Source organism: Lacerta agilis, chromosome 12 (assembly GCF_009819535.1).
Source record: "Lacerta agilis isolate rLacAgi1 chromosome 12, rLacAgi1.pri, whole genome shotgun sequence".
Classification (NCBI taxonomy): domain Eukaryota; kingdom Metazoa; phylum Chordata; class Lepidosauria; order Squamata; family Lacertidae; genus Lacerta; species Lacerta agilis.
The window spans coordinates 25193353-25219116 of record NC_046323.1 but is presented as its reverse complement, the minus strand read 5'-3'; the positions used below and the strand labels follow the sequence as shown (position 1 = coordinate 25219116).

Here is a 25764-nt window from a genome sequence, read left to right as displayed (position 1 = left end):
TCAAAGACATACCATATTCAAATAAATGTGATACAGCCCAGAATGCTCATTATTTGAGCCCCAAGGAGACAAGGAATAGGACTATATGTGTACTCAATATATACTAGCTTGAAAGTTCTCCTAATTCAGCATCCCACAAAAAAAATCTTACTATAACAAATGTCACAGAATATCATGGCTATAGTCTGATTTACAATTCAATTATTTTTCAAAACTTACTTGTTGCAAAGGTTCATCAATTATATAGGCTCCAGTCAACCTCCTATCAATCTTAATAGGCTTGCTTTCCTGTTTCATTTCTTCTATGCACTTTGGGAGAGAATGGACACACTTAGTCAATTCATTAAAAAAATTAAATTCTGACACATGTTTATGGTTTACAATGCAAAAAGGATTCAGCAAAGGACACACCTACTGGATTTTGTATTTCTGCTTTGTCTGTCAGCAACCCTTTGTGAGGATACCATATTTAAAAACCACATGGAAGTGCTGTTAAGGATAGCCATGATCAAAATCCACTGAGATTACAGAGCTTGTAGCAGGTCCAGTGTTAAACAGTGCATTAATGTAGTATAGTTTTCATCAATACAGTCAGACACAAGAACAGATAAACATCTAAGCATATTTTAATCAAACTGCAGGAGGAGGACCCGACATTCAAGATTAAGTTTTAGGCAACAGCTTCTAGTTAATCAACTAGAGAGAGCTTCACTGTTCATACCTTGTCTATCTTAGCAACTTAGAATCTAAACCAAAGGCAGCAAGTTTCCCTTATGTACTACAAGCACCAGCTTTACTTCGCTTTTCAGTCTAAGACTATGAAAGTCCAATTAAGTCAGCTGAAGAAGCAGATGTATCAACTTATAAAAGATTAAAGGTCTGGTATGGTGATCCTGCCAGGACAGGCAGCAAAAACCACTTTGGGGCTAATTTGCAGAAAATATACATAAAATACAATATTAGAAAAAGACAGAAAGCTAAACTAAGTTATATGCAAAATGCAATCCTGCATTTAATGTATCTGGGTTTGTTCATTGCTTAAAAAATAGCAGCTGTACCACTCTCCAATCTGGATTAGACCAGAATGAAATAAAGCACTAAACTCCTCTCTACATGCCCCACAGTCCCAAACCTGATCTACCTGACAGAAATGCTATCACGCATTTCATGTATCATCTTGTTGAAGTTTCAGAGAGAAATCACATGAGAAAAAAGTCATTTGGGATTTCACACATATCATCATGTTATTCTGTTTATAAAATACTTCACGATTCTTATTTTATTTATGACTTCATTTTCAGTATAACCAAAATTGATATATCAACCATCAGCAGAAGTTGTTTAATAACAAAGGTTGGGGGTGTTCTTTAAATTGCCTATAATACCTTTTCTTTTGTTGTTAACTTGAAAAGGAAATGTGGCAGATAGTATGACCACAGTAAAGTTTGACTTGCAGAGAATAAATTGTGAAAAATAATGCCAGCATATTTTGCTTACCTTACTAATACCAAATGATGTTGGAGGAAGATAGGAGTGTTCACACCGTTCAAGGTACGTCTCTGAGTTGTTTTTCCCAAACAAGAGTGTTACCACAAAGCCCCTAGAAGAATGAAACTATATTGTAAATTTCAAACAGTGAGATAATCTACTAATATTCTTAATAAAAAATAGTCAAAACTTCCCCAAGCTTTCACCTACTCTGTGCTAAATGAATGTTGTTTAAATACTGCAAAAAACATTTGTATTAAACAAACATATTTTTTGGAACACAAATCCTGCTCAACATCTTTGAATTAGCTTCATTCTTGAGAATTTACCAATTCATCCATAGCAAAAGTTAATTCAATATGGTATTAACTTATGGTAACTTATTCACTTACCTTTTGCTCCTCACTTTCCAGGCACACCTCTGTGCTTAAAAGCTCTAAAGCAGCCCCCCCCCCAAGAGCTTTCCCTGTGAAAACATGCTCTTAATAGAGCTCAATTGGAGCAAACATCAATTCAGGTTTTCTGCAGATTGACATTTGCTCCGACTGAATTTAAAGATGAGATTTTGCAGACAAAGCTCTGGAGCAGCAGCAACAACAAAAAGGGCGCTTGGACACAGAGCTTTTAAGTGCAGACTGTGCCTGGAAGGAATGGAAGTGTGGATAAACCCTAAGTTGAGTTGCAGCATTCACAGAAAGAAATGGGTTTATAGGAATAGATGAAAACACAACAGATAAATTATTTATGCATTTAAAGTGATTTCACTTTAACCTGTCTTGAAGTAAGCCTTGGGTGAATATGGGTTCTACATTTTCATGATAGTTAATTTGTCCTTGACTGAACTCTTCAATTGAGGCCACCATACAGTCAAGGTCTGGTTGAATTTTATCTCATAATGGGTGTAACAATGTGCTATCAAAAAAAGGTGCAGGTACAGTGAAGTAATTTACTTAAATATGCTTGATTATCTTGAAAAGAAGCAGAAAGGATGAATAATACTGCCAAACAGATGAATAATAATAACAAGGTTCTTTATCAATGTTCTGTCTTTGCAGACACCAAGAAGCTGGGCACCTATTTAAGTAACTTGTCCTGCTGACTATAATCTCTTTAGATAGATAGATTTATTTATTGTCATTGTCCGTATATACACAGTATACACAACAACGAAAATCAAACACCCAAAGACCGGATTTACCATACACATTTGCACATATCTCCAACACTCTCATCCTTATTAATAATCTATTAAAACATAACATAATCCAGAGTATAACATAACCTATTAAAAGCATAGCATAACCTAAAAGCCTGTCTTTTTGTTTGATCCTTCTTAAAGGGAACATATTTATCAAAATAGTTCTAATTGCACTGCATCATTTTATGTACAATGCTTTCTTTACATATATCAAACACACACAAAATAACATACTTACCCACCCACGAAGCAGAGAATATAAAATGCAAAGTAAAATATAGCGAATGGTCCAAATGTTATTAGAAAAAGCACAACGCCAAGGCTTCCCCATCCCCATATGGAAAGACTGGTCTGGAATACAATAAGACACAAAACAAGCAATGTTTACATTTTGTATCGGAAACAGTAATAGCCAAATCTTTCCTTACACTTTTGCTACTTAACAAAACGATGTTTCCTTTTTACTGAAATAAATCTCAATCAGATCATATATGAAAGATGGCCATCCATCTTCTACCTAAAAACCTCCAAGGAAGGAGAGTCCACCACCTCTCATGGGAGTTTGTTCCACTGTCGAACAGCTCTAACTGTCAGAAAGTTCTTCCTGATGTTTAGTCAGAATCTCCTTTCTAGTAACTTCAATCCATTGGTTTGGGTCCTAGCCTCTGGGGCAGGAGAAAACTAGCTTCCTCTATCCTCCATAACAGCCCTTTAGATATTACATTCTTAAATATAAAATTAATATTTATTTTATTTTCTATACTGAAGTCAACAGAATATTCTGAATCTCTCAGCAGATACTTTAGGTTCAGAGAAAAGAAACTCGCAAAAAGCACTAAGCAAGCACAGATTCAAAACAGAGTTCATGGAAACACCTACAAAGAGATTATTAGGTATGAGGAACACAAAGATAAGATATTAGGTGTGGAAAAGATGCATTTAGAAGCAGTTGCTTGTTGTTTTTTAAATTACCATATTTTTCCATGTAAAAGACTATATTTTTTCCTAAATGTTTACGTTTAAAATAAGGGGCAATTTCATACACAGATAGTGCATAGTGCATTTTCTTAATTTTGAGTCCCAAAAGAATAGGGGGCGTCTTATACACAGGGGCGTCTTATACACAGGGGCGCCTTATACATGGAAAAAATATCAGAGTGATGCTCTCTCTTAGCCACACAACTGAAAGAGGAAACAGGAAGCAAGAATGGGTACAGCTGGGAGGCAGGGGGCACAATTCAGCTAAAGTTAGGATCCTTAGAGTAGCCTATCATTAAATGTTAGTTAATTCTTCCACCAATATCACTGGGCTCAAAGACCTTTAATTTGGCACGATTATTTCATTAGTGTGTGAGAAAATGCTGCAATATAAAACATAGTTATGACTGCTGTACATAATTCTGTACATACTTCTCTTCCCTTCTCCTTCCCTCCTTTCAAATGCAATCCCTGAGGGGAAGGGGGTGGGGGTGAAAGCTAAACTGTAAGCCTTTGATGCATCAGAGGTTTATCTAGGTTAGTTATGTCACTTAAGAGTTAGGATGCCAACAGCAGCACAGCCTGTACTGTAAGAGATGTTTATGCTGCCAGTGTGCTTACTTAGCCTTAATATCATTTTGCAAGGATTTGTAAGATATACATCTTACAATATCCCAAAGAAAACATAATCCTCAGAACTGTGGTATGCATGAAAACCATATCTCTTTTTTAAGAAAATGGGAATATGAGCACCAAGGGACTTCAGTACACTTTAATGCTTACTAATTAAAATAATTATGTTCACTGGTAAATGTCAACACTACCTTCTCTACACAAGGTGCTTACAGGCAGCATAGTTGCTTTTCTTCTTTTTTTTTAATAGTCCTTTTAACAGCAAGAGAGAACCCGGCTCTGCATTAAACAGAATAATAGAATCAAAGAGTTTGAAGGGACCCTAAGACTAATCTAGTCTAACCTACTGCAATGTACACACACAGCAAAATTCCAAGATTGGGAGCAATGCAGAAAGGATCATGGGATAATCTCATAATGTTTGAGAATAAGGAAAGGAGAAACAAACTTCTGCTGGAACTTCTGGGCAAATTTCACCATGCTATTTCACTGAATAGTGCCTGGCTTCCCCAGTAGCAAAAGTAGGATCAGGTTGCTCCTAGAAAAAAAGCTAGAGCAATCATTCTTTTTTTCTGCAAGACAGATAACTGAACTGTGAGTGATAGAGTTTATTTAGATGGAGCCAGCTCACTAAAAATAGAGCATGTGAATCTATAAATAATTTCATGCAAAGCACAACAGAAACCATTAACTACCGGTATGCTACTGTAGGATGTGAAACTTGCCACATACACCAGTATATGAAAATGAAGAGGAAAGATGTTCTATAGTTTTAGTAACACATAAATGGGAGTGGGAGATATCTATAGCAGAATTGTCTCCATCATGATTGACTTTATTCCAACCACTAGGTGCCCAGGCTACTGCTGCATTTCATTTTTCCAGGGACACTGTTGACTAGTGGAACTCACTACCCCTTCCCTAAATTGCTTCATTATGTAAGGAAGACAGCATTGCTTATCAAAGGGTGATGATCACTACCTCACAGCATAGCATAGCCTCTTTCCCTCAAATATAGAGCCTCAGTGTCTGGATTCAGTTATTTTAGGCTACAGTGGGCAAATGCATTTTCTCTGCACACAGCATATGTAGGAGAAGATATATTCCAACTATGATTTTGTTCCCGATGCTCAGGAGATATATATGAGAAAGAAACAGTCAAGCACTCAATCTCCCATCTTAGCTAATTAGTACAGTGAAACAAAAGCAAAATAGCATGGTATGTACTTCTGCTCCCAATATGCACACATTAGCTTCAGGCACTGAGACAATCCTGAAGGTCTGGTCACTAGACTGAATGCACAACATAAACACAGCAGCATCTGTTGTCCCTGCTATACCAGATCTTACCACATAACCATAACACATAGCCATAAACCAAATTGGACCACAGAAAAAGCAAAGAGAAAAGGTTAGTGCGTACATACTCTTGCGTAGCCCACAACAGAGAACATTTGAACTTAGACTAATCCTTTTCATTTCCAAGCCAAGAGATAAAGATCACTCAGGTGCAGTTTATTGGTTAAGTAGATTATTTCTATTTTGAGTTTTACTAGTGTCACATTACTAAAAGTGGGGTTTCAAAACACACGCCACAATGCTACCAAAGCTAAGTACCTTATATCTACACTGAAAAACATGTTAAACTCTCCAGTTGAAATCACTGGAGCTTACAAATGGTTCATTCATAGATATAGATATAATATCACCATTCAGCTATAATCCCAGGACAGTTTATAAAAACCCCTGAAAGTTAAAATCAGCTAAAAGCCATAACATTATAAAAGCAACATCATTAAAAGTGCCGCTTAAAAGCTCAGGAAAATGAAAATTACTTTTCCTGGTGCTAAAAGAATAATAAAGTGGGAGTCAGTGCATTCAGCATAGCAAAGCATAATGCAATCATAATCCCCAGTCCCCGTTAATAATGTAACAGCTTTTTTATGAACAAAGTGTAGTTTCCAAACAGTATTCAAAAGTAGCCCCAGGTTTAGAACATTACAGTAGTCTAACCTGAAGGTTATGAGACCATGGATAACTGAGACCAGGCAATCTCTGTTCAGATAGGCTGGTAATCTAGCTGCAGCCCTAAACTGGTAAAAGACAGGCGTTGCTCTTTAAAAGCAGAGCAGGAGGGGCATGTCAAGTGTTGGGACAATGCCTTTGCTTAGAACTTTCCTTAAGAACCGTTGCACTGTATATCCTGTACTTGTTGGTGATACTGTGTGCTGATGGTATCAAAAATGTTTTTGGGATTTGCTTAGCCAAGCATCTTTCGTCTGAGGGTGGGAGACTAGACATTAACAATCCTGCTTGTTAAATTCATTTGTATTGACTCTAGAAGCAATTTGTTCTAAATCTTGCAAGATTTCTTCATCCTGGGAGAGAATACTACTGTAGGAGCAATATTTACCAATGGTAGAGAAGCCTACTGTAGAGATCAGAGCTAATCTAGGCCCATGACCACTAGCTGACCCCTCATAATTCCAGACCAGAAGCAGAAGAAATGTGTGGTCATAACAATGGCTTTTGCTGCAGACCACTTGGGAGAGTGGGGTATCTTTCATTCTTTACTAAAACACATAATCAAGTAAAATCAGTTGCTAAACCGCTAATTTCTTGAAGTTTATACATAAGATAATGGGAACTTAACTGTGGCAATCAATCAGTTCCTCTTAATATTTTCACAATATTTGCTATCATTACCTCTTAAGTCTGCTGGGGGACAGGGAGCAAGAGAAAACTTCCTCCCTTAGACCAAAGATCCTGGAATAATATCTGGAGACAAAATGCATCTCATTTCCACAGTCCAAACTACAATATATATCCACTTTATAAGTGCTCAACTTTCTCTAATTAGATTGCAAGCAAGTCCAGAAACATATTTTAAAACCCCATGTTTCATAATCATTCATTTGGAAACAGTACTAAAATAAAAATTCTTAATGAGGAACTAGCCTATTAAATTTTAAGATCTTATTTTTTGTTATAGGTTATCTTTGTTATCTTCCCTTTATTCAAAAAGAAAAGGCAACAAGTGAAGAAGTACGGTACTTTGGAATCCATGTATAGTTTACCATTTAGATTGATTATTCCCAGAGGGAAGTGAAATCTGTAGGTAGATCACCACCATATCATCAATAAACAGGAGATAGTACACTATAGGGAACTAAGGAATGTTTTGGGGAAATGCTAACACATTTTGTCCAAGGCTGGAAATGACAGATGGATCTTGAACAATCCAGGACTCCAGCAAGAGTAAAATACTCAGAAAACAGGTCATTTTACAATGTTGATCTAGAATTGAACATAAAAAGAATACAGTCGTACCTCGTGTTACGAACACTGTGTGTTGCGTTCGTCACGGGTTACGAACCTGCCAAACCCAGAAGTACCGGAACGGGTTACTTCCGGGTTTGGAGGTTCGCGCATGCGCAGAAGAGCCAAATCGTGCAGCGAGCATGCGCAGATTTGGCGCTTCAGGATGCAGACCTTTCAGGTTATGAATTGGGCTCCGGAAGGGATCCCGTTCATAACCAGAGGTACCACTGTAGCCCTGTTGGATCTGGCCAACACCTCTTCCTAGTCCAGCATCCCTGTTCTTGCAGCGGCCAACCAGATGCCCATAGGAGGCCTGCAAGCAGAACTTTTGCACAAAGGCACTCTCCCCGCCTGCCATTTCCAAAAACTGGCATTAAAAGTGATGTATGCCTCTCAGTAACATGTCACTTTGTTTTATGCCCTGCAGCTGCAGAAAAATAATTTTGTTTCCTGGTAGATTATTCTCACCTTCCCACAGAGTATACTATACAGTACCATAGTGCATAGTGTACTATGCAGGTATGACGTGGGCCCAAATAGATTGCTTTTCACTAGCTGGCTGAAGAACGAACCAGAGTTTTCTTAAACTTGTAGTCACAGTACACAAACATCTTATTTCCAATACTATGGTAACAATGTTGACCACTGACTTTTGCACATAACCTTCATTCCTATTAAACTTTTTTATCAGAAAAAGTTTTTATCTCATTTTCCTTCCATCTCAAGAATTATTGAATTGCTTGTAAATCACCGAGTCAAACATATCCAGATTAATGGTTTAAGGCGGCTTCTTACAATGTAGCATTCTCCAACACAGGAATGCTTCTAGAAAATTCCCACAGAAGCAGTTCATTTGGAAAAAAAAAAAAAAAAACCTTTTGTTAGAATTGGACATAAGATTCCCACCCCCACCCCCACCCCAATATTGAGAGATCCAGAATACTAATCTTGCATTCTATGTTTAGATCTGTCTTTCACAGAAAACAGCATGGTTGATTAATTTTAACAACTTGCATGTTAGGTTGTACTCTTTCCTGCTGTCATGGGGACAGTATCAGGAGATATTTAAAGCATCTGAAGGTGCAAATATATATGATAAAACTGGTTGTGACATGTACAATGAGTTATATTTCTCAAGAGATGTGCTAAAAGTATGAACAACTTTTAACAAACTATGAACTTGTAATAGACACAGACACTAAGGCACATGCCTGCATATTTCAAGGATCACCAGTACTGCACAAATGTATTTGACTCTTAAATAAAGCCCTGTAATAGAACTTTAATCCCCAGAGAATTCCCAAATAAGGCCAGTATAGCTGGAGATAAATATCCATCTTTCTCTCTTCCTCCTCCTGTCAGTAGCCAAGATAAGGCAAGACATTAAAAACCGAGGGCATGATTCAAACAAATGAAAGCACTTCAAAGTATGATTTCAACATACTATCAATTGGCTTAAAATCTCCCACTGAATTACGGGAATTCAAATGTGCTTAATTTTTTGTTCCATTGAGTCCTATCTGCCAAGTTCACTGCATTTCTTCTATTATGGACTGCGAACATATCATTTTTAAAACAACCTTAAAAAGAAATTCCACAATATTGCCATTTTCCTAGCATTAAACAGGTGCATCATTAAAAAGTACTTCATTATTCAGCTGTCCTCATAATCTTTCACTTCTCTAACTAAGAACTGGTGATTATGGGCTGGCAGGCAACAAGTTCATTGTTTATTATGACAATTGGCATTGCCTTGTTCTGTTCCTGTAAGAAACTCATTGTTACAATGTAAACAGTTCAGGTCAAGGACTATTGTGATCTATTAAAATAAGAGTAAGAAATAATAGTGGCTTTGAAATCTTTCACCTTCAAGGAACGCTGAATGCTGACTGCCAAATAAGCCATGAATGTCAGACACAGATGCATTGCACGTGGCAGAGGATCCTATAGCTTAATCAGCTTATTTAGAGTAGTGGCCATGCTTTCACTGTAGCTTCACATGAATGTATTTTATTGCATACCCAGCACTCCTTCTGCAACTGTACTTCAGAAAAGCTTGTCTGTCATTATTATTCTCCCATTGAGGGGACACCTGACAAGCCTTTAAGGAATTTTAAAACATAGATTGGTTGTGTATTCGTGCACAGGGGTAAATATATTACCAGAAATAGTTCATGTCATGCTGCTTCCAATATTGTAGCATCCAAAGTGCCACCCATAAGCAATTTCACTCACCAGGGAGGAAAGCCCCTGCTCTTCTTGCAAAGTCTTTCAGCAGTTCCCAAGTACAGTTTGAAGAACAGAATGAATAGTGGGATTTTCCACCTCTTACCAGAGGGTCTGAGAAAGTAAGTTTCCTCTCAGTACATGCAGCAGTTTGGAGAAGATAAGAAACATCTGGGAGAAAAAAGAAAGTGCAGTAGACAAATGGTGTTTGGAGGTGGGGAAGAGGACTATGCTTTAAGGTGCCTCTTCTCATTCTATGAACAAGTAAACAAGACTATCTGGATCCAACAGAAATCCATGAATGGAAATTTGTTAGTACAATCCTACTTGTGATTTCCCCTCCACAGTACATGCTGAGATATTTTAACACAAAATCCTAATCGAAGTTTTACAGATAAGTCCTACTGAACGCAATGGATTTTCAAGAACTGTGTTTAGAACCAGGATGGAAAACAGCACATCAGATTACAGTAGTATGATATAGTTCAGAGCACTGGGCATGGAGGAGGAAGACCCCATAGTTGTTTTTTTAAAGGATGGTAATGTATTTCATTGCTGAGTTGCAGAAAAAAATTACCATACACCAAGGACCAGCCTGTGAAATAGGGATGATTTATTCATTACTTATTATCATCTATTTTTACAACCATGTCTTGCTTTTAATTACTGGTTAACTTCATATGCTGTAATTATATAAAGGTCTTGTTTTATTTCTTTGCATTCAAACTTCCTTAACATAGTAATTACTTGATTTTAAAATTCTATGAAATTCTGATTAAGCATAGTGTTCAAATAAAAGCTGAATTTTCAGTTATTTGCTCAAATTATTTTTCCTTCAGGGTGAATTACAGTACTGAATTTTCTGTTTGACATTTATATTAAAAGAAAGATAAATAATTAAAAGAAAAATATTTTCAATTTTGGTGTGATGATTAGGGGTTCCACCAATTCTGCTCTTTGTGAAATAACAAGAGGACAATAGCATTTAGACTGACAACCTAGTCTGATGTATATTAATTAGGCTGCAATCATTGTATACACACTTGAACTCAATAGGACTTACTAGTAAACATGTGTTTACATTATTGGAAACAATACATGAAGGTGGTATCCTGGGTTAGGTTTTGCAAAAGTATGAGCTATTCTATAAAAATAAAAATACTGGCTTCATGAAGTCTAACATCTTCACTTCATGTTGACTATATTTTAAAATGTTTCTTTGAATGCATAAATAATGTGTTTTAACTGTCTTGTTCAATGCTGACCAGGATGAGAACAGAAGAACTCCAACAGCATCAGTGAGTCAGCGACAAGAGAAAAAAACCCACTGCCATAACATGCAGCATACCTGCTTTTTCCACCAACTGCTGCTGTTTCAGCAAACTGACATGAACTGCAGCCAGACTGGGACTGATTAGAAGCTAAAACCCAACACCTTCCAGGTGGAGCTCACTAAAACTGATCTGGCTGTGGGAGGCAACTTGTAGGCTGATCGTGTTGAGGAAACAGCAAAGGGTGTTAACCCTTTACAGAATCATTTGGGGGATATCATAGGGACAGGACACCCCCCCCCCACTCTCCACAAGCTGGTGGATGGTTTACTAGTGTAGCTCATAGTGGGACTCGGAAAACTATATAGTGCTTCACTGAATGATAGTGCAAGTGAGCATACTTCAGTTCTTTCTGGTGAGTGGCAGGGTTGAACTTGTGTGAGATATAAATTAGGACCCCAAATATTTTTTGAATATCTTGAGTTTTAAGGTGAGTTATAAACTGCAGTTGTGTAGCTACTATAAGCAGTGCTTTTTTCTGGGGCAATGCAAAACCCTAAACATTTTGTGAATCTAAGTTTGGCCTCATTGAGGGACAGTATTTCAACATGAATAGGAAAATGAGAGTACACCTAAACATTTTTTTTAAGAAAAAAAAGCACTGACTATAGGTATAGTTCACTTTTGAAGGTTTAAATGTTTTACTAGCTTAAAAGTTTGTTACACTGTTTATTTATTATTTTGGTTATTAAAACTGTTTTCTGCAACTATTACTATTGTTTTGCATATACAGTTGTACCTCTGCTTACGTATCCTTCTGGATACGTAAACTTCAGGTTGTGAACGCGGCAAACCCGGAAGTGTATACTTCTGGGTTTCTTCGCGCACACATGCGCAGAAGCTCTCTGCACACGTGCACAGAAGTGCTCGATTGCACTGCGTGTGTGTGCAGAAGGGCATCTCCAGTTACGAAGTTTTCGGGATGCAGCCGGGCCTCCGGAATGGATCCCGTTCGTAACTGGAAGTACCACTGTATTGATGCTCGGCACTTTAAGTACCTTGCTCATATGACACAATTTAATAATTCTATTTCCATTCTTTATATGTACCAATGTGATTCACTGCATTATAGCTGTTTTTGTTAATTGCATATTTAGTACTGTACTATGTGCCTGCATGAGCCGAAAATGAGACTAGGGTGCCTTTACTGGTAGGGATTAGAGGAATGTCACAGTATGGCATTGGGAAACTCTTGACAAATTAAGAAAAGGGATGGCAGAAGTAGCATCTGCTTTCGTGGCCAGGCTGGCCCCCTCCCCCATCATCTTTGTTTTGCATGTTTAAATGCCAGTTGAATATATTTTTGTTTATGCAGACTTTTACAAACTGAGGTTAGTTTGCTTTAATACAGCTGAAGATAGTAGTATGTTGTGTTTAATGGTTCTGAGTTTTGCTGATGCTACAGTATATTGGTTATTGCTAGGTTTTATTTGGGATACTTATTCCACACCCCGTATTTTATTGTACATTGCCTTGGGATCCCTTGGGAGGAAGGGCAATCTAGAAATGTAACAAAGAATTCATCTCAATACAGTTGGTGACCATTTCAGGTGGGGGTTCCATTCCCAGCCCCTGTGTGCCTTGCCCCTGTCCTAGTCACTGTCTGTATACAGGTGAAACTCGAAAAATTAGAATATCGTGGAAAAGTTCATTTATGTAAGCAATTGTTTTCATTAGCTACTGGAGTTTAATATATGTGATAGACTCATGATATGCAAAGCGAGATATGTCAAGCCTCTATTTGCTATAGTTGAGATTGTTAATTTGGGGTTCTCATCAGCTGTACACCATAATCATCACAATTATAGCAAATAAAGGCTTGACATATCTCGCTTTGCATGTCGTGAGTCTATCTCATATATTAGTTTCACCTTTTAAATTGAATTATGAAAGAAATGAACCTTTCCACGATATTCTAATTTTTCGAGTCTCACCTGTACATTATTTTGCATCTTACACTGAATTTTATCTGCCACTATGCTGCTTGTTTGCCCACTGGGCTCTTTGGAGCTGTTCAATCATGTTGAGATATTGCTGTACTGGGTGATTTTGTCAACCAGGTTTATTGATACCTGAACCCAAATGTCTTTTGAACATCTCCAGGTAGGACTAGGAAAGAGTCACTGCTTCGCAGGGTAGACAACATTAAGCTAGATGGACCAGTAGTGTGACTTGGCATAAGGCAGCTTCCTATGTTCCTATGATTGCAGACTGACTTGGCATAAATTATCATGACCTAAGTTAATGAACTGCCCTATCATGACCCAGCTGTATCAATCTGGCTATCTGGTATAACACCAGTCTAGACCAGAAAAGCGAGGAGAGGGTCAATAAGAGTTGTTGGGCAAAAAAACCATCGTGGTCCCTTCCAACTCTATGATTTGATTCAATTTGATTCTCTCTCTCTAATATGCTGAATTCTTCTCAGGGTGAATTCTTCTCCCGAAAGAGATTAAGCATGCTCAGTGTTGACAGAATGCAGAATCTGTCTTGGGCTGCTCTGAGGAATTCCCCATCCCTTAAGGCGGATATCAGGGAACCGCCACCTGGCCCACTGAGGGGACCGGAGGCTCTGTTAGGCTACAGAAAGCCCCGATGCCAACTGAGCAGCAGTACCTCACCCAGCGCGGAAAGCCGACACACCTCCAGTGGGGAGGAAAGGGAAGGGGCCAGCCTGGCGAGGAAAGGGCTTGGGGATGCCACGGAGAGCCCCAGCGCCTCATCCAGCCAGGAGCAGCAAGCAGGGAGTCTGGCAGGAAAGGGGCTTGGGGAAGCTACAGAGACCCTGCACTCACCCTGCCCGGCTGGTCAGGAGGGAGGCACACCATTTCTGTCACCCCAATTGCACAGAGGGGTGAAACGCAAGGAGGGTAGGAGGAGACTTGGGGTGCCAAAGTTCTTATGCTGGGGAAAGAGCCGGAAGGGGCCACTCCCGGATTCTGTCAGCGACTGAGACAGACATGTACTTTGAAGCTCTGCACTGTAAATATTTTGCACAATAAACCTGTAAAAAAACAGGTTGGGCTCCTGCTTCGTTACTCGTGAGGCACCACCACACAACCCTAACAGCAGCCTTCCCAAGTTGCTGCCCTGACCGTTGCACCTGCTAGCTGCAACTGATGGGAGTTGAAGTCCAACAACATCTGGATGACACCAGCTTCCTACAGTTTTTACAGAATCACTATGTTTTAATTGAGGATGCTAGCTGTAGTATGTCACAATACTACCTTTTCTCTTCCATAAGAAAAACAGAGTGAGAGAAGGACGCAGTCAATAATCTGCAATATGCTTACATTAGCAAATTAGGAATTAGGGTGGATATTTATAGGTGGCAAAGATTTTCTGCACATTGTCAGGAAGAAAGCAATTTAAATCATATGCATACATAGTAAAGTACATATTAAAGCTCAATTCCACTTCCTGTGATCTGAGCAAGGGGAGACCATGAATTACGACACATGCAACATACCTCAAATTCAAAAACAGGGATTCACCCAACTGTATTGCATAGTTACTTTCAAATCAAGGGTCAAATCAAGGTTTCCAACTCTAAAATACATCAAGCAAAGAGATTCAAGTTACAAAACTAAAGGTGTGCTTAGGATTCTAGGCTTAGACTACAAACCTGTGCATAGGTCCTACTTATTTGGCAGTACCACTGAACTCTCCACCAGCATCTACTTCTGAGAGCACATACTGAGAACTGCACTTTTAGCATATCAGCTGAGCTAACCCTTGATGTCTGGGATAAAGGTGAGCTCAAGATTACAAAACCTTATATTGTTTCTATGTGGCTGCTTTTCAGTTATGATCTAATTCTACCTATGACCACAACATAGAATTAATTAAACTTCAAACCTGTTGTCTTCCAAATAAAGTCATCTGAGTCAGACTAAATTTAAGGAATTAACAAAGTCATGAGTGAACAGTGCTATGTATAACAAAGCATTATATTGCTCCAAATGATACTGACCTTCATCTAAACACTACATTACCATTTATGTTGTCTATTATGGCATTTACCTTGTGACATCAGCCTTCTATTATTTTAATAGTATACTGTTGGATGAAATCGTGCTGTTGGACAAGTGAAACAGCAACATAAAGCTAATGTTGAAACAACTCCTACTAGGCAAGTAAGAAATACAGGACTTCAAACTGGTAACTAGGTATTACACACATGGGTGATTAGTGTTATCATGATGCTTTATTACGTATTTAGAAATAATTTCAGCAATATAGATTCCTAACTCCCATGGTGTACCTGCAGTAAGTAAATACAAACAGGTTCAATATATAAATATTTTTTCCCATTACAACTACAAGAAAAGTTCATTAAGACAGAGACAAGCAAAGGCAGATTGATCTCTGGATTATTTGCATTGCAGAGGCATGTTTTCTGGTTCCCAATTATTTAACAACTACAATACATGCACAACCCCCCAAAAAAATTGTCAAGGAGACGGTTATAATTTCCTGATCTGTGGTAACTCAGGTGTATATCTGTACTTATATATGCAAGTTCCTCTAGTTCACAGTTCATTGGGTTTAGTAGGTAATTGGCCCCATCATTCAGCTGGGTCCCATTGGTGAACCTCAGCATTCCTGCAAAAAACAAAATAGATCTCAACACCCTGAAGTCTGCCCGTGTCTGCATTAAACAAAAATAGAAGCTTGTGAAGATGAGACTTGTGCCTCATTATTTCAAGTTGACATAATATTTTAATCTACAAAAATAGAACCAGTCTATTAAAAGTTGTAGAATTACACTGAAGAGAGATTTAAAACTTAACTCAATTTTTATTTTTATTATTATTAACAAGAACAATGACTTTAGAATATGGAAGGTATGTTGAGATGACTACCTACCGAAGTTGGGTGAGAAAAGCAACTAGAGCATTTGAATTAATAATGATGGAAGGAACAGGGAAGATATACAGATAATCCTATTGCTTTGTCCATCTCCTTTCAGTTTCACTGTTCTAAGATCCCCATTTAGCACTCTTCACCACCACTTTCTCCTGAAACAAAACTAGATACTATAGGCAACATATTTCGAGCCATCTGCATCACTAATGAACATTTTATAAGGGTCAACCTTCCCATCTTAAAGTGCTTTGTTAAAAGCCAAACATTGTTGTAAGCATTACAACAGACACATATAGAAGCACTAGCCTAGTAGTCATAGGTAGCCAGGAATTCCATGGAAGGCAAGTGTACAGAACTACCTGGTCATCTTGTGATCAGCTGTTTAAAAGTTCACTTGACCTGATAGCATTTAATAATATATTGTGACTATTGAGGAAATACTGTTTTGAGAAGTTCTTTTCTCAGGATTGATGTACATTTTTTGGTACATGTCAGACAGTGAGAAGGTTTCATGGAAGGAACCCATCCCTCCCCCAGCAGCCCACTTTGTCTCTGTACCACCTGAAGAATGCAAGTCTACTCTTTCACAATCCGAAGGAGACTCGCAGATCACTCATCCCTCCTCCGCTAGTCCACTTGTTATAAACCTTTTTATTTGCCTGCTAAGCAGCTTAACCTCCTAAAGGGCAAGCATGGAAAAGAAGGCTACTGATTTCTTAGCAAACTAGTAAGAAAAGGAACTGCAGTCTAGTAATTATTGCGAGCTTATTTACAAGGCTGCAGTATAGTACCTTTTAACAATGCGCATGACATTACACATTATGATACTATTAACGATGCACGTGACAATACTTCAAATTCAATGGCAGCCTACACGAGAATAGTAAAATTATAAGTAGCTTATAATTAGCAACTAAGATTGATATCAAGAAGTTTTTACCACTTAATGCCCTAATTCTAAGTATCTGCATACAGTATTTGCCTGCAATACTGAATAATGTTTTGCAATTATATGCTTACTTGGGCATAGCAGCAGCTACACACAATCCTAACCACTTATTTCTCACCACTCAAGTTCCTGTGTCAAGCCATCAGTTTTACAAAGAAGGGCTCCTGCCCCTGTGCTTAAAAGCCCCAAAGCCCAAAGATTAACCTATGCATTCTAAGATTAGATCTTTTCAGCCAAGCATTTGCAGCAGCAGAAGTGTGAAGTCAGGAACTTTTTCTTCCTGGGTGTGGTAGTCATGGGTTATGCTGCTAGTGACCAACTGCTACCAGAGTACGGGAAGCACCAGTGGCATAGTGTGCATGGAATTCTGTGTGCAACTGCAACCAGCCATGATTAATGCAAGTTGGTGTCCACTGGGGTAGGTTGGACAGTGGGAAGGGCAGTTAACAGCAGGCAGAGCCAGGGCTAACAATCGGCAGGGCTGGTGGTAGGCAAAGCACTGCAACTCTGCACTTGTACATGTACTCCAATGACTGAAAGTCCAAATGAACACAATGGAGTTTCTTTTGAGTAAAATGCATATGTTTGTGTTAGAAATCACATTATAATTAATAATTACATATAGTGCTACCATATCATTCCTATAGAGAAGTCAGAAAATATTACCTTCAGAAAAGAATTTATTTTACCACACCAAGTCCAATCCAATGCATGTTTACTTGTGCCATCCAATAATGCTTATAGTTCCCATGCCACTACTCTCTCTACCATCTGCCCCCAAAAGTGGGTATCTGCAACTGATTGACAGTTTTTCCAGTCCAAGATGTCCAGGACTAGTTTCTTTAAGAGTGATTGCATCATTACAGGAACCACTGCCTTACGCAAATGAAACATTCACCATGCTCTGAACCCAACCAGTCAACACCTGCTCCCCACTAGATTTAATATGCCTTGAGGGCACATGGTCAGATGTGATAGCCGCCAGCCCCTTAGCCACATCAGCTGACTGCATAAACTGAAAATACCGGTAATCCTACAACATGCGGGAGAGACTTTGGTGTTCATCTTTCTTTTTCTGGAGGGTTATGGGGTATATACCCAGGCAGTAGTGGTGCACACTCCAAGCAGAAAGACATAACATAACATGGGTAAAAGGTAAAAGAAGAGTAGCCTCTGGCTCTGGGTTGCAAGAGTGGCAAAGTACTGTCCTTTTTGCCCTTATGGGCCAGCCACTGAGTGGGCACTTGGAAAGGTAAAGGTAAAGGTACCCCTGAACATTAGGTCCAGTTGCGGACGACTCTGGGGTTGCAGAGCTCATCTCTCTCTATAGGCCGAGGGCGTCAGCCTTTGTCCACAGACAGGTTCCGGGTCATGTGGCCAGCATGACTAAGCCACTTCTGGCGAACCAGAACAGCGCACAGAAACGCACTTGAAAGGAGGTTGCTAAATACCAAATGGCAAAGTTTTTTGTGTGCATGATCACATATTATCTCATATTGTATCCTCTGCTTGACGTAACAAACAGGATGACAATGTGGTCCTAAAGCAAAGGCCTGGAGAGTAAATAACAAGGTGTCACCCAGCTTGTTTTCACAGTCAGCTCTTAAAATCTATAATAGAAGTATGACTCAGTTATGGTGTTTCACAATTGTGCTTGTCTATGCAGTTATAAATCACATAATGAGAAAGGCCTATAGTGTTTGAACTTTTCACTTATACTTTATAAATATACTAGAATTTTATTTAGTCTGAAAAATTCTAATTGTTTTATTTAAAATCAGTGTTAGATACAATTGTCTATCTCTGTGGATATATAAACATCAGAACTACTACTTAGATAAGTTCCTCAACATAGGAAAAAGATGCTCTTCAAAAATATTTGCACTAAGTAGGATAAAATGAAACTTTGTGACAACAAGCTACAGCTGATGGTGCAAAAAAATACTGAGAAACTCCCATATTCTGCATTAGGAAAAATGTGTTATTTAAATACATTGTGCCAGTTTAAATTTGCACAAGTTTAGATGGTAAGCATAAATTATTTTGAGGACATTAGTTTTAGTAAAAATTGGCATGGATGGCTGGGAAATCAATACAGTGGTACCTCTGGTTGTGAGTGGGATCCGTTCTGGAGGTCCGTTCGCAACATGAGCAGAGTGCAACCTGAAGTGCCGCGTCTGCACATGTGCGCAGCGAGATTTGGCGCTTCTGCACATGCGCAAAGCATGATTTTGTGCTTCTGCGCATGCGCAAAGCGCCGTACCCAGAAGTAACCCGTTCTGGTACTTCCAGGTTCAGCATGTTCGTATTCTGTGACAAATGCAACCTGCAGTGAACACAACCCAAGGTATGACTGTAATCATAACCATAGAGCCAAGGTAGTGGTGGACCTCGGCGTCTCAAATTTCAGCGGCGCCCTATGAGATGCCAAAAGCCAGTGCCCCCCCCCGCCTCTCACCTTCCATTGGAGTAATAGTGGTGGTGCCTATTGCAGCACTCCAGAACAGAAGCTCCATGACTGGTGTGATTACACCAGTCATGCTCCCCTACAGCTGCCTCTGGGCGAGGGACACTTGGAAGTAAGGAGGAAATTGTATGCATCACCTGGAAACTATATTGTACCCTTTCTTTGACTATTACACACCCTGTCCAGAGCACTTCTAGCATCCAAACATCCATGCAAAAAATTGCTTAGGTCTAAATTCGCAATGGTAGAGGCATATGTCAGCTGTGGAATAGGTAAACATGTGGCTGAGCTAAAGGAGGTCTAAAGCGGATTATGGTGTTGTGAAACCTAGTACATACCAGTACATAAAGTTCTGATCAGTTGATTGTGAGATCTGCTAAGCACTGTGACCATGGTTTTGTAAACTCCAACTATCAGCAAATTGTCAGGGCTTGCAAAACTCCAAACATGAGCCTTCACGTGTCTTCACTGTGCCTTATCTACTTTATCTACTTCACTGTGCCTTTATTTTTACTTGGGTGTCATTGTGGCATCAATTGATTGCAGAATGGTGAGTCAGGTAACAACACAGCCTGCTGGCAAAATCCAATTTCCTACCCATTATAGTGGGTGATACTTAGTAAGTCAGTAGACATACTAAAGTCAACAGACTAACATCAATGGAGCCATTCCGAGTATAACTAATGTTGACTATAACCCAGTAGCTTTAGTTATTTAAAACTAGTGATTTCTGACTTTTGTACTTTTTAGCAACTTAATTTTATGACTGATATAGGCAGGACTGTGTGCATGTAATTGCTTTGATTTATTTATCATAGTTTGTCCAACCCCAAGCAAGATTGCAAAGATGCAGTTTGCATATATAAATTCTAGTAGAGATAAAACAATCATTGTTATTGGTACCCACATCTACTAACATAGTGTGAATGATAGTAATAGAATGATAGAACTATTCAGCTTTATCTAATAAAGTTATTTTAACAATTTATAGCTTATTTTCAAAAGTAGAGTCAGGCTCCCTTTAAGAAATGTAGACAGTCAGCAATTCTCCTCCTATTCCCAGAAATAATATGTCCTAATTTTAGTTCTATTGTGTCATTAATGTGAACATCAAAAATGTGTAGGCTGAGGACCATGTGATAAGCAGACTGATGTTCCTAAATGACTTGTGTTTTTTGCTTCTTTCCACTTTTAAGCTCAGAAAATCTAGACCAAAACATGATGCAGTTTGACATTGATCTCATCTGATGATGGTTTTTGTCAACCAAATCAGTCCAGCCCATGCTGCTGTTATCAGCAATAATCTGTTGGACCTGGAAAACTAGAGGACCAAAGAGGACCATGATTAATGGCCAGCCCATCAGCCTTAGAAAAGAATGGGTCATCAAAGGTTGCATTTCTTATAATACAGATGTGAATGCCCACATCTTATAGATAACCTGTTGATTCAAAAGGGCAAACTACAACAAGAGAGCACTGAGCTCCAAGATCCTTGTTGTTGTTTAGTCGTGTCCGATTCTTTGTGACCCCATGAACCAGAGTACGCCAGGCACTCCTGTCTTCCACTGCCTCCCAGAGTTTGGTCAAACTCATGTTAGTAGCTTCGAGAACACTGTCCAAGCATCTCGTCCTCTGTCGTCCCCTTCTCATGCCCTCAATCTTTCCTCACACACCACATAAGGATCCCACAGCTACACAAATTCTGGAGCTGACAATCAATGGGAACAAGTTTTTTGGTGTTGGGAGGAGAAAACCAGAGCAGGTGAAAGATGCCCACCCTCTCCTGCCCCAGCTGCAGTGAGTTGGCAAAGGCATATGAAATGGTTGTAACTCCACCATGGAATCTTCAGAAACACATGCATTGCTCTGCAATCCTTCCCTCCTACTATAGACCCTGCTATAAGTATTAGCAAAACAATTGCCTAGTAGACAAATATCAATCTTATATTTTAGAATGCTGAAGTTCATTAATCAAAGCTGACTAGAAGTTGTGAACTTTGCCAATGTGGATAGCATACCACTTGTAGGTCAGAGTGGTGAGTTCGGGGGGGGGGGGACTTTGTAACTATAAGAAATGTTGGTACTGCACTGGTGATCCCCTTTTTCCTGGAAATTTGCTAAGTATGTTTGTATGTTTAATTTTAAGTTGTACAGGCTTCCACTGCAGGCATTTCAGATACAAGATATTCCATTCAAGGTAGAACTATGCAATCTATTTGGTTCTCTCCAATGTTATGAGCTTTTTAAAAAATGGCCGGGAGAGGGGGACTTTCTATAACTACTATCTAATGAAAACACCAGTAAAACTGTGTTACAATACTTATTAAGCAAGTATTGAAACTCAGAAGCTATTTTAGGACTGCAGTCCTACACATTAGGGAGTACAGTAAGCCTCAATGAACAGAGCAGAACACACTTTAAAACAAACATGTAGTGCTGTAAGCAATTTAAAGATGACATGTGTGTCATATCATGCTTGCACATTTCTGATTTTCCCCAAACTAGATCTTTTAATCAAAATGAGTTGCAAGGCTGATACAGAGGTTGGGTGCCAGTGCTGCTTTTAAGTTCCTTTCATTTTACATAGATAGCAGTATTAGTCAAGTGCTCACTGTGCAAGGCATCTCCGTCTCCAGCTCTTATGCTGATAGAAATCCACTAGTACCACCCTGCACCTTTCATTCTGGAATGTACATATCTGAACAAGACGAAAGAGACAGATCAAAATAGAAAGTTCCTGTCCGACATGTACCAAAAATGTACATAAATCCTGAGAAAAGAACTTCTCAAAACAGTATTTCCTCAATAGTCACAATACATTATTAAATGCTATCAGGTCAAGTGGAACTTTTAAACAGCTGATCACAGGATGAACAGGAAATGTAAATAAAAACCGTATTTTACTGCAGTTAGCAAGTATGCATCTGCCTCACAATGATTAGGCAGATCATTATATATTAGCCTAAGCCCATATGCAATGTGGAAATAATAAGAGTGAATTTCCATACAGGGCTATTGTAAGCATTATCAAGGCATATATGTGAAGCACTTTAGAGCGCTGAAAGCACTATATAAATGCTATCTGTTACTATGTGCTAATAATTTTTTTCTACACCACTTCAGTGAATAATATGTTTGCATCTATCTCCACTGTCAGAGGCATTATGCCTCTGAATACCAGTTGCTGGGGACTGCAGTGACTACTCATGTCCTGTTTGTGGGCTTCTTGCAAGCATCTGGCTGCTAATTGTGAGAACAGGATGCTGGACAAGATGGGCCACTGACCTGATTCAGCAGTTTCTTCTTACGTTATCATTTCTGCTGGTGAAAAAGCATGCAAGCTTCCAAATTACATGGAAATATCTAGTGCCAGCAGCAGTAACCATGTTATTTGGTTGTCACGTATAGTTACCAAATTCATATACATAGTCCTCAGATTCATACATTACAGTTTGAAAAGACATGAAAGCAGCAGCAAGGTATCTTATTAATCATTTCTTTTGCATAATTTAATGACAAGAGTGCATCAATTGCTTTGCAACCAGGACCCTAGTTGCACTTATCAATTAAAAGAATTTGTGGGAGCAGGGTTGAGAAAACCCAATGCCCTGGACTCCACAAAACTGGTCCCACTTAGGAACAGGCAGTACTAATTGTCACAGAGTATGAAGGAGCTTCATATGTTCAGAATGCTCCAAGCCAATACCTTTAGGGTCACGGCACTGGTGAGTGACTTCAGAGTTATCACAAGGTATTCAATGTATTATTCAACAATACCTTCCACCCATTAACCACCAGCAACTGGGCAGCCTCGAGCACTTCTGTGTAACTTAAAAGCTTGCAGACCCTTTTGCGGAAAACATAACAAGGTGGCAATCCTATGCACACCTACCTGGGAATATGTCCCACTGAACACAGCTAGCACACTTTATACCAAAAGCATAACACTAGCTTTCAATCAAGTTGCTGCTGCTATTATTTACTTAGTACAGGAAGTAATTTTTATCCCCCCCCCCAATAAAAAGTCTCAAAGCAGCTTGAAAAAAATAAAAACCAGACAACATTTAAAAACACAGAGATGGCAAAACACATGAAATGCTTTTCCGGCAACACATTTGTAAGGGCCCCAAGTCCTACCCACTCCACCAAAAGATGAGCAGCAACACAGGAGGCAACACTCAAAAACCACAATTCTAATTACCCTAAAAAGTTTAAGCCATTGAGGCTGGCTGAGTCTAAGCAGCAGGCAATCCAGAGAAAACAAGACTTGAGTTCCTGTCCCATCACACACACCCAAACCACCCTCAAAAAAATAAAATAATTCGGGGTTGCTTCTTTTACACTGAGAAAGTTCCGTAACATTACCACCACCAAGAACAATACTATCAACAACTCGCTTCGCTTTCCCTTTACGAGATATGCTGCAGGGTCACGAGTGAAACTGAGGGAGATAAGGAAAGTGCCAAGCGGGTGGCCCCGAAGGAGTGGCCGCCTCTTTTTCGGCTCGGGGAATCACAAAGCTGCCCGGTGCTCGTCAGTTAACCGGGGGGGGGGGGGAGAGAGAGATCCCGAGAGGGGATGGAGAAGGAAATCCAGGTGCGGACCTGCATCCGGAGGCCAACGCCTCCTGAAGGAGGCCTACCGGGAGCAGCTGGGCATTCAGCTTCATCACACCGACGTCCTTATGAAACGACCCAAAGCCACCCTCGGCCGGCTTGCTGAGGGGCGGCGGCAGCACCCACAGGGGCCCGCGGTGGGAAAAAAAAAAAAAAAACTATCCACAGACCCAACGGCCCTCGCCGCCGCGGAAACGGGGCCCGAGGAGTCTCTCCCGGGCGGCTGGCCGCTGTCACGGGGGCAGGACCTCTCGGAGCGCCGCGCAGGTCGAGCGGCCTGCAGCCTCTGGGCCCCTTTTTTCTTCTCCTCCGCTGCCCGGTCCGTCTTGGCTGCGGCTCTCTTACCTCAGCTAACATCCTTGCTCGCGGTGGGAGCCTCCGGCTCTAGCCCCGCCGCATGGTGTTGCAGCTCGCAACGTCTGCCCGGGGCCGCCCGCCGCCGCCGCAGGGGGAACGGCGCCAGCCGGCTGCCACCCTCCTCAGCGGTGCCTCCGTAGCGCCAAGCCCACAGCAGCCGACGCCGCCTCCGCAGGTCGCTCAGGAGAGGCGGCCATCTTGAGGAGGCTGCGCGAGACGCCGCCGACGCTGCTGCTGCTGCCGCTGCTGCTGCTCCCGCCGGCGCGGCCGCCCATTGGGGCGGCGAGACACTGCTGGGCAGGCCTCTCTGGCCCGGCCGCCTTGCCGCCTCTCTCCTCCGCCCACACCGCTTCCCCTCAGGCAGGCACGGGCTGAGGGCGGGCTCGCAGACCCTCTCGACTCGGAAGCCTTTCTCTTCGGGACGTGAGGAAAGGGGCACTGAGCGGGACAGGCGAGTCAATATGTGGCGCGCTGTGAGAGACTTGAGGAGAGCTGGGCTCACGTTCACAAAAGCTTGCCGAGGTCGTTGTGAGGAGTTCCTTGGAATTTGGATTGGTGGCAAAAAGTCAGTCATGATTGGAAGCGGGAGAGAGAAGTGGCTCTGGGAGAAGTTGGAGGCACAGACATCCTCTGGACGCGCTTTCTAAGGAGTATGGCCCACTGTGTGAATGCAAGTGGGGTCCTGCTTCTGCTTAGGAATGTGTTGCCGTCCGAATTCCAAAGGAATCTGTTCCTTTCTTAATAATAATAATAATAATTTTTAATTTAAAAAAAATTATTTATACCCTGTGCTCCCCGGCCAAAACCGGGCTCAGAGCGGCTAACATCAAATGTATAGCACATTAACATAAAATCAGACAATCAATTAAAATACATATGATCACGCCTCCCCCAGACAGGGCCTTTTTCTCACACCCTTTCCAGCACTTTCTTATGGGTGTCGTCGTCTTTGGTGATCACTCGTAGCCAAGTGAGATTGTCTTCCATCTATGAGCATGATCTTAGCAGTGAGTCCGTAAGTGACTGTGGAGGCCAATTCTGGATCTACGAGTCCTTTCACAGTGGGGACATAGGTTTCCAAGCGGGTGTTGAACACAGTGAGGGTTTGCCAAATGTGCCTTACTCTTAGCACGTTTCTCCCTTTCGTCCTGAGTTCGAGCATCTTCAAAGCCCACAACACCTTTGGTAAAAGCTGTTCTCCAATTGGAGTGCTCGCAGGCCAGTGTTTCCCAGTTGTCAGTGTTTCTACTACATTTTTTTAGATTTGCCTTGAGAGAATCTTTGAACCTCTTTTGTTGACCACCAGCATTACGCTTTCCATTCTTAAGTTG

At 40.4% G+C, this 25764-nt stretch overlaps 1 protein-coding gene across 3 annotated transcripts in view; it reads right to left on the bottom strand.

The window, feature by feature from the left end:
• SNX13 (sorting nexin 13) overlaps positions 1 to 24661 on the bottom strand; it is a 63593-nt gene extending 38932 nt beyond the window's left edge. For 2 of the 3 annotated variants that reach the window (XM_033165647.1, XM_033165646.1), the window contains exons 1-3: positions 2925 to 3037; positions 1498 to 1600; positions 220 to 309 (exon numbers count right to left, since the gene is read on the bottom strand). In XM_033165647.1, coding sequence (XP_033021538.1) covers positions 220 to 297 — 78 coding nt within the window. In that variant the 5' untranslated portion in view covers positions 298 to 309; positions 1498 to 1600; positions 2925 to 3037. Of the gene's footprint in view, positions 1 to 219; positions 310 to 1497; positions 1601 to 2924; positions 3038 to 24421 lie in introns of those variants that run through there. The other variant, XM_033165645.1, reaches the window with a different exon arrangement.
• Between the last annotated feature and the right edge of the window lie 1103 nt (positions 24662 to 25764).